At 47.1% G+C, this 12,983-nt stretch overlaps 1 protein-coding gene across 1 annotated transcript in view; it reads left to right on the top strand.

The window, feature by feature from the left end:
- Window positions 1-10,255, top strand: part of CAPN5 (calpain 5) — a 36,808-nt gene extending 26,553 nt beyond the window's left edge. Inside the window, 7 exon segments of the mRNA XM_005431623.2 lie at window positions 424-501; window positions 1,066-1,261; window positions 2,343-2,465; window positions 3,127-3,323; window positions 3,768-3,889; window positions 6,505-6,641; window positions 6,962-10,255. Of these exon segments, the coding sequence (XP_005431680.1) occupies window positions 424-501; window positions 1,066-1,261; window positions 2,343-2,465; window positions 3,127-3,323; window positions 3,768-3,889; window positions 6,505-6,641; window positions 6,962-7,144 (1,036 nt within the window). The 3' untranslated portion in view covers window positions 7,145-10,255.
- The last annotated feature ends 2,728 nt before the right edge of the window (window positions 10,256-12,983 follow it).

Genomic DNA, 12,983 nt, shown 5'->3' with positions numbered 1-12,983 from the left:
ATTCCATGTTTGTTCATACTAGTGAAGGATGTGCGTAGGTCACCTTTGTGCTCCCAGTTTATTCCAGCAAAACAAGCACCCAACAGAATCAGCCTCTGCCACCACCGACTGCTGTGATGGCTGGGGATGAGATGAGGAACCAAGGGCTGGTGCAACCAGAGACTTTGGCCACAGTCAAGTTTGTTATCTTTATGGATAGGGCTGTGAAGGTACTGGCCAAATAAAACCCTGCCAGACTGGATTCAACTCCACTGGTCAGGAAGGAAGTTGAAGTTCCAAGCCATGCTGCACTTCTCCATCTGTGTTTGGCAGATGACCTAACCAGAGCAGCCAGTCCATGGGGGCTGGCTTTATGCAGTCCTTGTGCCTCAAATTCTTGTGTGTCCCTTACCTCTGAGTAATGATCCTGGTCTCTTCCCACAGCTCTGAGGAGTGGCAGAAAGTGAGTAAAAGTGAGAGGGAGAAGATGGGAATGACAGTGGAAGATGATGGAGAGTTCTGGTGAGTTCCTCCTGGGTTTGTCACTACAGGCCATGCTCAGAGCATCCTCCCACCTCATGGAGCATGTACATCTTTTCCATGCATAGAGCTAGCGAGAGAAAACAGGCATCCAAGACGTAGGATCTCTAGTGAAGCTCACTCCTTGAGCCCATGAGTGTTAGCTTTTGATGGCCATGGCCCTGGAATTGCAAAGTGCTCTTCCAGGGCACCACTCAGGGGCCAAGCATTTCACCAGGGTACTGAGAATCTGTCCTAAATGTGCTGAACTTCACAGCCTCACCAGGAATATTTCAGTACATTTACTCTTGTGTGGCGAACGGGCCACTGTGCTACTTCTCCCACTCCAAAACACAGAGATCTGTTGTTTGAACTCAAGAAATATTTACTGCAGACATAGAGAAAGGTATCTTCATCTTTTCTGGAAATATCTGATGAATAGCTTTTGTTACTCAACAGCCATCAGAGACAACCCACACTCTGTAACAGGTGATCAAGAAAATCCCTGCAGTGTACCTTTCCAGGGAATGAAGCAGCATAACCCACTTCTGCCCTTTCCTGACTCAGGATGACCTTTGAAGATTTCTGCAAATACTTCACGGACATCATCAAGTGCCGTCTGATCAACACCTCCTACCTGAGCATCCACAAGACCTGGGAGGAGGCAGTGCTACACGGGGCATGGACCAGAAGCAGCGACCCCTTGAAAAACCGCTCCGGAGGCTGCATCAACCACAAGGACACTTTTCTGCAGAACCCCCAAGTGAGTAATAGGGCAGAGGGCCTTCTGGAGCCTTCACATGTGCTCCCAAGTGTTTAACTCTCCTACAGGGACCTAGAAGGCCAAAATGCTACCAGACCTGTAATATATTATTTGTGCTTATGGCAATTCTCTGGCACAGCATGACCAGCATCGAGGCCAACTCTATTAACATTATCCCTCTTATCAAGGAGACTGCATCCAAGTGCTTAGTGTAGAGCATCTTGGCGCAAGGGAACAACAAACTGTGCCACAGGGTAGCAATGTTGGCTGGTTCCAGTCAAACAGGGCCAGGAGTAATTTCCAACAATCTGGATGTCAGAATTTCCAGTTTTTGTACCCAAACTTTGATGCTGTTAAATTTACCAGGACAGGTGTAGCCCATAGAGCCATTTCCTTCTAGCTTGAAGTTCATCTCCTGGAACAAACTTTTCTAGAGAAAAGGAGGCTCAAGGGGACCTTATGGCTCTCTACAACTTCCTGAAAGGAGATCATATCCAGATGGGATTTGGTCTCTTCTCCCAGGTGACAAGTGGTAGGACAAGAGAAAACAGCCTCAAGTTGTGCCAGGGGAGGTTTAGATTGAATATTAGGGAAAATTTCTTTATTGGAAGGGTAAAGACACTAGGAGAGGCTGCCCAGAGCAGTGGTACAGTCACCATTTCTGGAAGCATTCAAAAGGCGTGTGCATGTGGCACTTGGGGACATGGTTTAGCAGTGAACTTGGCAGTGCTAGGTTAAGTGTTGGACTGGATGATCTTAGAGGTCTTTTCCAGCATAAATGATTCTGCAATTGTCTTGTCCTCTCTGAACTGGGATTCTCATGATCACAAGCCAGGTCATTTTGAGTCCTTCATCTAACAAGCAGTTGAAGGATGGTCTGGTCTGTTGCAGGAGTTGCCATCAAGGATGTGGGAGAGTGTGTCCAGCTTCCAGCTCTGTATTACCCTTTTTAAGCCAGGCTGTCCCTGCTTGGAGGTGGACTGGGAGAAGCTGATGTTAGATCTGTTAAATCCATCCCCACCCATGTCCAGGGATCCTGTATTAATAAATATTTCCCTTACCTTCCTCTCTTTGCTTCTAGTATGTGTTTGATGTGAAGAAGGCAGAAGATGAAGTGCTGATCTCCATCCAGCAGAAGCCCAAAAGGACCAGTCGCAAGGAGGGCAAAGGAGAGAACTTGGCCATAGGCTTTGATATCCATAAGGTAGGCTGGGGTTCTGCATGTTGGCCTGGATGCCACTGTAAATTTGCTGGTTGTGGAGTGGTACACCAGCCCTGCATAACCAGGTTGTTCATTTAAGCATTATCAGGGTGCTTCTGGGGTGCTATCAGCACAGCCTGCCCTCCTTTAAAGAGGAAGAGGGATATCAAAGGGGACAGCATGGACAGCAGGTTGCCCAGAAAAGCTATGGATACCCCATCCTTGGAAATGTTCAAGGCCAGGCTGGATGTGGCTTTGAGTAACCTGTTCTAGTGGGAGATGTCCCTGCCCATGACAGGGGATTGAAACCAGATGATCTTGAAGGTCCCTTCCAACTGGAATCATTCTGTGATTCTGTGCAGTTCTTGCTAAAAGCAGTGATTAGTCTTTTCTCTCCAAATGTGGAAATCTGTCAGACTAATCCTTATGTGTTTGCTGGGTCCGCAGTGTTAAGCTGGGATGCAAGAGATGAGTCCCTGAGTCAAAATAATTTGGAAAGCCACATCCACACTTGTTTTCCACCCAGCACAGTTGGGACCCTTTTTCCTGATTCTCCTAAATCCAGCTCTCCTGGCACTGTGGACTCAGTCCTTGCAATTTTTTCCCCCCATGGTGGATACCAGTACATTTTCAGCCAGTGACAATCCGCTGTGTCTCTGCCCAGGTGGAGCTGAATAGGAACTACCGGATGCACACGCTGCAGCAGAAGGTGGCCAGCTCCATCTACATCAACTCCCGCAGCGTCTTCCTGAGGACAGACCTGAAGGAAGGCCGCTACGTCATCATCCCCACCACTTTTGACCCCGGTCACGAAGGCGAATTCCTTCTCAGGATTTTCACAGACGTGCCTTCAGATTGCCGGTAAGGAGCACGAGCAGGGATGGGGAGGAATTGGCTCTTTGGAGACAGCCCTGTGCTTTTGATTTGTGGTTTTTCCTGAATGGTCATAGCCTTGCCTGCAGCTGCTCTTTGGCTTTCTGTTAAGGGTGGTCAAGAGACAGGACATCTTTACAGGTATCTCCACAGACATGCAGAGAAGTTCCCACTCTGCCTCTAAGTGTGATATGGGAGAGCATCCCTAACCCAGGTTGAGGAGACTGGAGGGGGGAACAGAGTCTGACAGTGGACAGTGCGTAGTCACAAAATCAGAGAATATTCTGAGTTGGAAGAGACCCACAAGGATCAGCCAAAGGTTGTTGAGTCCAACACTTAAATGAATGGCCTGTACAGTCCTGCATCATGCCAGAGCCAATTCTTTGGGATAAGACTGGGCACCTCTCAAAGGCCACGTGTTTTTCCTTGCAGAGAGCTGACACTGGATGAGCCACCACACACCTGCTGGAGTGGGATGTGTGGCTACCCACAAGTAGTATCCCAGATCCATGTCCTTGCTGCAGCTGGGCTCAAGAATCAGGACTCCCAAGGAGGTACTGGTCTTTCCCTGCCTGTTGTCTGGCCTTGGAGGAGTTGGGAAGTGGTTTATGAAGTGGGACATTGCTGGAATTTATATCCTCAGATTTTTTAATGTGTGAACATGCTTGATTCATACACCAGAGGAGAAAGTCCATGGAGAGCTAAACTCACTTCTTGCAGTGGACATGATCTGGGAGCTGTTATATTTAGGCTGTTACCTGGGACCTTCCCAAAACTTCCCCAAAGCCCTTAGCAGAGGTCCTGTAACAACCCAAGCTTTCCTCCCAGGTTTGAGCAGCTGTAAAAATCAGGAATTGTATTTAAAGGCTTCTTAGTAAGAAGGACAGAGAACGAGCCTGATGTGTGGTATTCATCACTGGGGGCTGGATAAAAGTCTTATCAGCAGAGGGTATGCCAAATTTAGCTTACTTTGGGATGGTGTGGATCTAGATCAGTTCTGACATCCATCACTTTTCCTGCATGAAAGACAGCAACAGGACCATACCTCCCCATGTCCTGCAGCCACACAGAGGCTCATGGCAAGAGCCCCATGCTCTGTCTGCCTTGGGACCAGGAAACCCAGTGGCAGTGATGGCTTGTACTAGGAGATTGCTAGGGGATAAAAGGTCTAGAGGCTACCATTAGAGAAGCAAATACCTTTCCACCATGGAAATAGACCAGATCCTAGCCTTTCTCCCCCATTTCCTGAGTCAAGGATATGTGGTAATTGTGGCAAGATTTAGCCAAACACTTTCAATCTGAATTTAAAATATAAAAATTGAATAATTAAAAACTCTAAATAAAACCCAATTAAAATTATACTTTTTTTTCACCCAATAATTATTGTCAGGGCTACCTATCACTATATCCCTGAAAGTAACGAGTAGGATCTTTTCTAAGTAAGGACTAGTCAAGTGTGCTTATTTATCACATGCCACAAAGGGAGTCCTTATACCCCATCTGGTGTCTGGGGATGGAATTTAACCCTAGGCAGGTGTTCTTTTCTTGTGTTATTTACAACAGGTCAGTGCATCTGTAGCAATGCAGGGAAATCTGTAGCCAAAGGTCTCTGAAGTGTTCACAGAAACAAGGAGGTTTATTCTTTCCTTGTGGGTTCTGGAGTCATGAAACATCTTTTCCACAAAAACCCCCTGGGAATTGCTTTCTTCCAGCTGTTTTCCAGCTGTTCAGCTCCCACCACCAACAGTGTGTTTGGTGTTTTCCAGTGCAGTTGCATCTCTCACAGATCCCTGTCCAGGCCTTATATACTACTTTGGAAATAGTGATTTGCAGATAGGAATTTGGCTGTGGCTGATGGAATATGACAATTTAATGGGACATCCCAAAAGACAAGGTAAATTGGAAAACCAGCTGTGAAATCCAGCAGCTGTGTCTCACCAGGGGACCAGGTCCTTGCAAACAGAAAGTTAGCAAAGAGGTGGTCTGACAATCAAAATCCCTGGCCCTCAGAAGGGGCTTGTTTGTTCCTCCTCATTTCCACATTTCCCTTGGACAAGAAAACTCATCCATCTGGTCTGTGTTTCCATCATAGCCACTAAAGTTCATGGTAAGAAAATGCTTTCTAGCAGTTAAATTTCCATAGCAATAGCTCTCTCTCTCTCCTGAAATTCCAAAAGCAATCACTTGTTTGGCAAAGTGAAAGTATTCAGTAGTAAGAAACCCTTTCCTTTTCCTGGAAGCTCAGGTCCCCTCCAGCTGTGGGCTGGTAGTATGTGAACTTGGTCCTCCAACTTCATCCTCCATCTGGTATTTCCTTGTGTGAGCCTCTTTCTCTTCTCCATGGTTTTATTTCTGCCTGCCTCTAGGAGACCAAATGCTGAAAGGAGGTTTGAGTAGGATGATGTCCTCCATGGAACATTTACTGCAATGGTCAGAAGAGTTTGGGGTGATGAAGGAGTGTTCCTGTAGAATATGGAGACAAGAGAGGCAGCCCTTTCATAGAATCACAGAATTGTTGGAAAATAGTTGGAAAAGCCTTCTAAGATCATCGAGTCCAACTTTAACTCAGCCCTGCAAGTCCACCACTAAATCATGTTCCCAAGTGCCACGTCTACACATATTTTAATTTCCTCCAGGGATGGTGACTGTACCACTGCTCTGGGCAGCCTGTTCCGGTGCTTGATAACCCTTTTGATTAATTAGTTTTTCCTAATATGCAGTCTAAACCTCCCATGGTGCAATTTGAGGCCCTTTCTTCTCATCCTGTTGCTTGTTTCCTGAGAGAAGAGACTAACCCCCCCTCATTACAACCTCCATTCAGGGAGTTGTAGACAGTGATAAGGTCCCCCCAAGCCTCCTTTTCTCCAGGCTGAACCCCCCAGCTCCTTCAGCTGCTCCTTATCAGATTTGTGCTCCATCCAGACCCTTCCCCAGCTTCACAGCAGCTCATTAGCACCTGCTGCCCAGAAAAAATATCACCTAATAGAATTAAACCTGAGCCAAACAGCTGAGCTCCATGGACATCATCTGGGGTGTGACAAACCCTTCGGCAGATATCCATCTCCTCTGGTAGGATATGGAGGCAAAGTACTGCATGACACCCCTGCAAAAGGACTCTATGGAATTACAGAAGCTACAACAAAGAAAAAATTATCTTTTCTCTCCTCAGGAGCTGATCCTTATGTGATCATCAAGTGTGAAGGGCAGAAGGTTCGCTCTCCAGTGAAGAAGAACACGGTATCACCAGAGTTCGATGTGAAAGGGCTCTTCTACCGTAAGAAGCCAGGACAACCCATCATTGTTCAGGTACCTGGCAGGCAAGCAGTGGGCTGAGGGATGGAGACCTTCTCTCACTTGGACCCCCTGCCCTCTCCTCACACTGTCCACAGCAGATCTGTTCCCCAGGCTGAACATCATTAGTTAAGGCAGCTCAGCCTCTCACCACCACGGTGACATCTGGGAAAGGCATGTCCTTCACCCCTCTCACTACCAGAGTGACACCCCCACACTTCACCACCTCCCTGGCTTCAGCTCAGGGCATGTCCCCAGTAACCCCTTCTCTCCGGTACATGAAGGTTAGCTGCATCCCTGAAGGAGCCTCCCTAATCCCTGTTTTGTTTCCACAGATCTGGAACCACAACTTGATAAGCGACGAGTTCCTGGGCCAAGTGGTGCTCACGGGGGATCCCAGCGACCGGCAGTCAGTGCACACGCTGCACCTCCAGGACAGGGGGAACAGGAGGTCAAACGATCTCCCTGGAACCATTGCTGTGATGCTGCTCAGCAGTAACATCCTCACTAATGTCTGAGTACTCAAGGGTGACTCTTCTGGTGCCACATATGTGAATATAAACATATACATATACATATATATATAGAGAGAGAGAGAACACACAGAGCCTATCTGCCATCTGCAAAGTGTATATGAACCATGCATGCATTCCACTCTTGTGTTTTCAATGTTAAAAAAATGGTGCCTTTTTTTTGGGGAACCGCAATGATCCTTCTGCTGGTGTCCTCTGCAGCCCCCCAGGCTGCCACGTGCTCTGTGGGACCGCTGTGAGCACGCTGTGTGTCCTGACAGCCAGAGCACGATGCCCTGGGGCTGTTTGTTTACACAGGCTGGCACACACACACGTGCCACCGCGCACACCTGTGGCCACCACGGTCCCACCAGCTGCTTCAGTGCATCTTCAGTGTGTCTGCTTGGGTTAGGAGTAGTGTGCATGGAGCTGTCTCCCTTGAAATTGCCATGTAATCGCTTATCTGCGGAGGCACCACAGCAAAGGAGAAGTGGACAAACAGATCGGGGCCTCTTGGGTGATTTTTGGGTATGGGTTAGCGTACTGCAACTGCAAGGAAAACGCACCAAGGCAGCCCAAATCCACAGGGGCAGCAAGACCAAAGGCTCCATCATTTTGGGGACAAGCTGTCTCCACCCAAGTCTTGTTCAGCCCCACGCAACTCTGAAGTATAGAAATATGTCAACAGCTGAGGTGGGATAACAGTTCTCTGGGTCAGGTTTCTGAATCAGTCTGGACCCAGCTCCTGTGGGTGCCTCCTGAACTCCCATGGTGCCTGCTGTCTCCGTGTCTCCATGCCGTCCCCGTCCCAAGAGCTCACCCCAGGAGCTGGGGTGGGTTGTCTGCTGGGGCAGTTCAGTGTTTAGGCAAGAGAAGATTCCTCTGAAGGCCAAAGTGTCAAGTTCAAGGGATGGGGAGCTTCGCTCCATGAGCTCCATCTGTACTGCTGCCTACAGTGCATCATTTCTCAGTGCCTCGCTTTCTCAAATTCTTTTTAAAAATAGTGGGATTTTAGCTTGCACTAGAGGAGCACTGCTCCCAGGGCAGCCTGGAAATGGTGGGAATATTTAATTCATACCAGTGTCCATCTCTCACCTTTAATTTCCAGTCTCCTGTCGTGGAGGATGAGTTGCACAGTCCTAGAGCCAGTCTTACAAGCACAGCCCGAATGCATCCTCGGGGATGTGTCTGTGGCTACAGTCTGCTCCTGATTTCCATGAAAACTGGGTTAATCTTCCTTGTTCCACTGGGTGGCAGAATCTGGCTTCTTATAAACCGTCCCAGATAAACCAAACAACAACTCGTTGTCTGACCTTTCAGCAGCTGACTAGGACAAGTTTCAAACCTTTTTTTTTTCCTGCTGTTTGAGGGTTTTATTCATGTGCCTTTAAAGTGGTGCAAGTTAAGGGATTTTTCAGTCAGATTTTCTAAGCAAATATTTTGCAGTCACCTGCATGCAAGTGGAAATTAATACGTATGATAAAATCTTTGAGTCTTCCTAAATTTTGACCTGGGCAGAGTTCTTTTCCTGCAACAAAAGTGAACAGGAAAGCCTTCTTTTACTATAGCAAAGGGTTTCTGCTTGTCCTACTAAATACTCATGTTTGTCCTGCAAGTCTGTTTGGGGTTTTTTAAAGTCCCTAAAGGTCTGCTAAGTCTGAAACATGGTGAAGTGTTCTCCAAAGTACCTGCTAGCTCAGTTCTTGGTGCAACCAGAAGTAGACAGTGCAACTGCACTGATTTTTGTGGGCTGTTTTTCCCTTTGCTTCATCTTCACAGTCCTGCAGTTAAGAGTTTGCTTTTTTACCAAATTTGCTTATGTTCTTAGGTCTTGTTTTTCAGGACTTAAAGGCAAGCAGTGGTCATGCTTGCTCCTTTCAGATCTCAATTACTCCTGGCTTGCACTGAGCACCCTCCAAGTCCAGGTGCTACCACTGGGACCAAGTTTGGTTCAGTGTCTTGCAGAATGTACTTAAGTGCTCCTAGTTAGGTAAAGCAACTTTTTGATCCCACGGTCACAGCAAATCCTTGAATTTAGGAAGACCAGTTCAGAGATATTTTGATTTTATCTTGGTTTTGTTTATGAGACTTATCACTGAAAATAAATGGAAGCAGGATTGTGAGGCTAGAAGGTATGATCTCACAGGCTTAGGAGAAGATCTCACAGGCTTATGTTCAGAGTGATATGTGAGAGAGATGCCCAAAGATACCTCCCCATAGGGGGATGAGCTATTTGGCATTGCAGGAACATGACAGGAGCTTTGCACCATCAGCAGCAGATGGAGGTGTCCAGCCTGCCTGCATTAGCCTTGTTTTCTCGGGAAATCAGGCTATGGATAGCTTCAGCAAAGGAGAGCCATTTGTCCAGGAGTGCCCTGCCATGTGCCATATGGCACCGAGATCCCCAAGGAGCAGTGCCAAAGCTCACCAAGGAGTTGTGGTGCCCTGGTACCCATGGGCAACCTCCTTCCTCCCTACAGAGAATCAAGCCATAAAGAAAGGAAAGGCAGCTTTTTAATAGCTTCTTTAAAAAATCACTCTATATCAGGACCAAATTGTCTTAATATCAGTAATATTTATCCTTTTTTTTTAAAGAAAAAAAGTTTTGGAAAAGTTAGAGCAGAACCCTTCTTCCCCTGCATTTCCAATGGAAGAACAAAAATTACCTTTCTTACTCTTCTTTTTCTCTTATTTGTAGGGCAGATGAGGGAGGGGAAATACTGAAATGCCACTTCTATCATTGATGCCTTTTCTGTTTGAATGAAGTAAACAGAAATATTCAGGGGGTTTGGGGTTGTTTCTTTTTTTTTTTTTTGAGAGGAGTGCAGGTCTGAAAAGCACTTTCCAGTCCCTCATGAATGGGGTAGGACACATGTCTGGTTGTTTTCACATTTCTTTTGTTAATCATTTCAATGGTTGCAAGCAGCCTGGCATTACATTCTGTGGAATCCATTTCTTTTGACATCTGCCTGTTAAAACAGGCTGTGACTTGTCTTCATCTCCAAAGGCACTGATGTATCGTGCTGCACAAGCTCAGAGAGTGGTCCAAACAGAAAGCCAACATTGTACAGCTGTAAACCTCCTATAAATAAATAAATTGTGTATATTTTATTCAGACTCCTTGCTTCTGAACTGCTGTGTTCTTCCAGAATGCTTTTGATGGGCACAAGGTGGCTCTGCAGAGCCTTTTGAATTTGCTCGATTCACCAAACTCCATTCAAATAATTTTCTCTGTAGACTTTGAGACTGAGGCAAGGTGATCTGCATGAGTCTTTCACACAAGGTTACACTCATATTTGCTGAGAAAATCCATGGTAGGAATGGGTAACCTCCTCTGACTATAAACCTTTGCATCCTATGCCCCAGACTCACCACAGTGCAGGGAACTTGATTTTTTGAGTCTCACCTGACTTGGAGAAAAGCTCTGTAGATTGCTGAAAAAATAAAAATGGGGGGAGAAAATTTTTGGGCAAAGTAGAAGGAGGAGGTGGATTTTGGATGGCTTTCCCTCAGAAAACAAACCTGCACAATGCACATGGGGAGCATTTGAAAAGCCTGGCCCTGCGCATGGGAATCTCCAGTCTTGCTGCTGTACCACACAGACCCAAAGCTTTAGCACTGGGATCTTGCTTCCATCTCAGCTTCCCTCCACCAGCTGCCTGTGCTCCAAGTCTTTGCAGCATGAAGGAGCTGTGTGCCTCTCAGCCCACCCTTAAGAACCTGGAGCAGACATCTGGAAACAGCCCTTTTATTGTGGCCTGCAGGAGTCTTCCCAGACTCTTCAGCTTCTGGGATCATCCTCTGAGACAAAATGTGTCACCAAATAATACACAGAGAAGGAGCATCCTACTCCTCTGCCTCCACCACTGAAACATCCTGCAAGGACCTTTCTTAGGGGAAAGCCTTACAAACACCTCAGTCCCCCAGACATCCTGATACTCTCCTGGAGGATGTCCTGAGCAGTAGACCTGGCTGGGCACCTATGGGGCTGTGATGCTTCATGCTGGACATAGCACAGGAGCTCTGGTGTAGATCAAGTGCCTTTACTGAGTCTGGCTTTGTGCACATTCTAAAAAACAATGTCTATGGAAGCCTGGGAAAGCCACAGACCATCATGTATGCGTGGAGGTTGTACTTTCCCACCAACATCCACACCTCAATTTTGTTGGTACTGGGGTAGTGGGATTAAAAGTGTAGGTTGCTTTGCAGCCCTGCCTGTGTCTGCTGGTAGGGCACACCAGCATGGAGATAGGGCTTCTGGAATTGCTGTTGGACGTCAGCACGTCAGCGGGGAGAGGTGAAGAGACTGGGCATGTTTGGAAACCAGCAGCAAGTAATAGAGTAGTGCACAGCTCCAAGCACAATCCAGCCCAGGCTCACCAAGGGTCCTGCAGCATCTCCTCATCCCTCCAGCATGGTCATTTGCCAGGGATTTCTGCTAACAACATTAGTTTCATATAGTTCCATATTAGTTTTCATAGGGGACTTTTTAAAGGGCTTTTTGTAAGGGCATGTTTTGATAGAACAAATGGGGAATGGCTTTAAAGTGAAAGAGGGTGAGGTTAGATGAGATATCTGGAAGAAATTCTTTACTGTGAGCTTGGTGAGGCACTGGTACAGATTGCCCAGAGAAGCTGTGAATGTGATGTAATGCTGGAAGTATTCAAGGAGAGGTTGGATTGGGCTCTGATCAGCCTGGTCTAGTGGAAGGTGTCCCTGCCCATGGCAGGGGGTTGGAACTACATGATCTTTAAGGTCCCTTCCAACATGAACCATCTGTGATTCTATGGTTCTATGATTCTATAATTCTATGATTTTATGATAAATTGGAAGTTCAGGGTCTGCCTTTGACCTGAAAGAGCATCTTCACGGAGGAACAGACATCCATCCTCTGCTTGAAAGCTGGTGCTGAAGTATTTCTTCTTGTACCTGGATCCCCTGTAGCTGGGATCTTCCCACCTTAAACCTGTATGCATTCCCTGCCATATGAGCCTCCTGCCACTCAAAAGGATGAGGGATTTCCAGCAGGAAGGGCTGCAGAGATGGAAGGGCCTTCAGCAATGGGATGGGTTCACTGCCTGTGCCTCAGAACTGCTCAGGTGCTGCCACATCCTTGGCCAATAGCCCAGGTTAATACCCAGGGATTGGCCATTGGAGTCTGTTCTGTGCAGTTGTCCAAAGGCTCCCTGCACTCTCCAAATCCCACCTCCAAGCCCAGTGGTGCAGTCAGGAAGCAAGTCTAGCCCTGTGTTCCTGGCAGAGCCTCCCTCACTGCCTTTCCACACATGCATGGGTCCTGTTGGGCACAAGGCAAGGCTGCCCAAGCCATTCCAAGCCCACTGGATGCAGTCCAGAGCAAAGCCCAGACACAGCCAGAACCTGCCCTCACACCCACACCAGCTGTACTGACACAGTGAGGAGGGCTTGAGCGACATGGGCATGGCCCCAGGTGGTCACAAATTGTCTGTCCTGAGCTTAAAGTCAGCCGAGTCTGTTCACAACTGAGGGCTGGGCATCAGCAGGCCATTTATAAGGGCTGGGGAAGGAACCATATGACTGTGCTGTGACTTCTACATTTTGAGCAGAGTTCCCAGTTAGCTTTGAAGCAAGGAGGTTCCCTTTTATTGCTCCTTATTTCTGCAGTATCACCAAAAAAACACATTAAGTCGGGTCCCCAGGAGGATTTCTAGCACCCTCATTCCAAAGTGGAGCTTAGAAACAACTTTTATGATAACACTGCAAATATAAAGGTGTATTTTGCACCTTCCATTAGCTAAAATGACAAGCTTTATACCTAAGTAAGAAACTTCAGTAGTGTTTTGTAGCACAATTAAAATCCAACCCC

The sequence above is a fragment of the Geospiza fortis genome, unplaced genomic scaffold (assembly GCF_000277835.1).
Source record: "Geospiza fortis unplaced genomic scaffold, GeoFor_1.0 scaffold286, whole genome shotgun sequence".
Lineage (NCBI taxonomy): Eukaryota > Metazoa > Chordata > Aves > Passeriformes > Thraupidae > Geospiza > Geospiza fortis.
The sequence above is the reverse complement of the archived record's forward strand: the minus strand, read 5'-3'. Positions and strand labels throughout refer to the sequence as shown.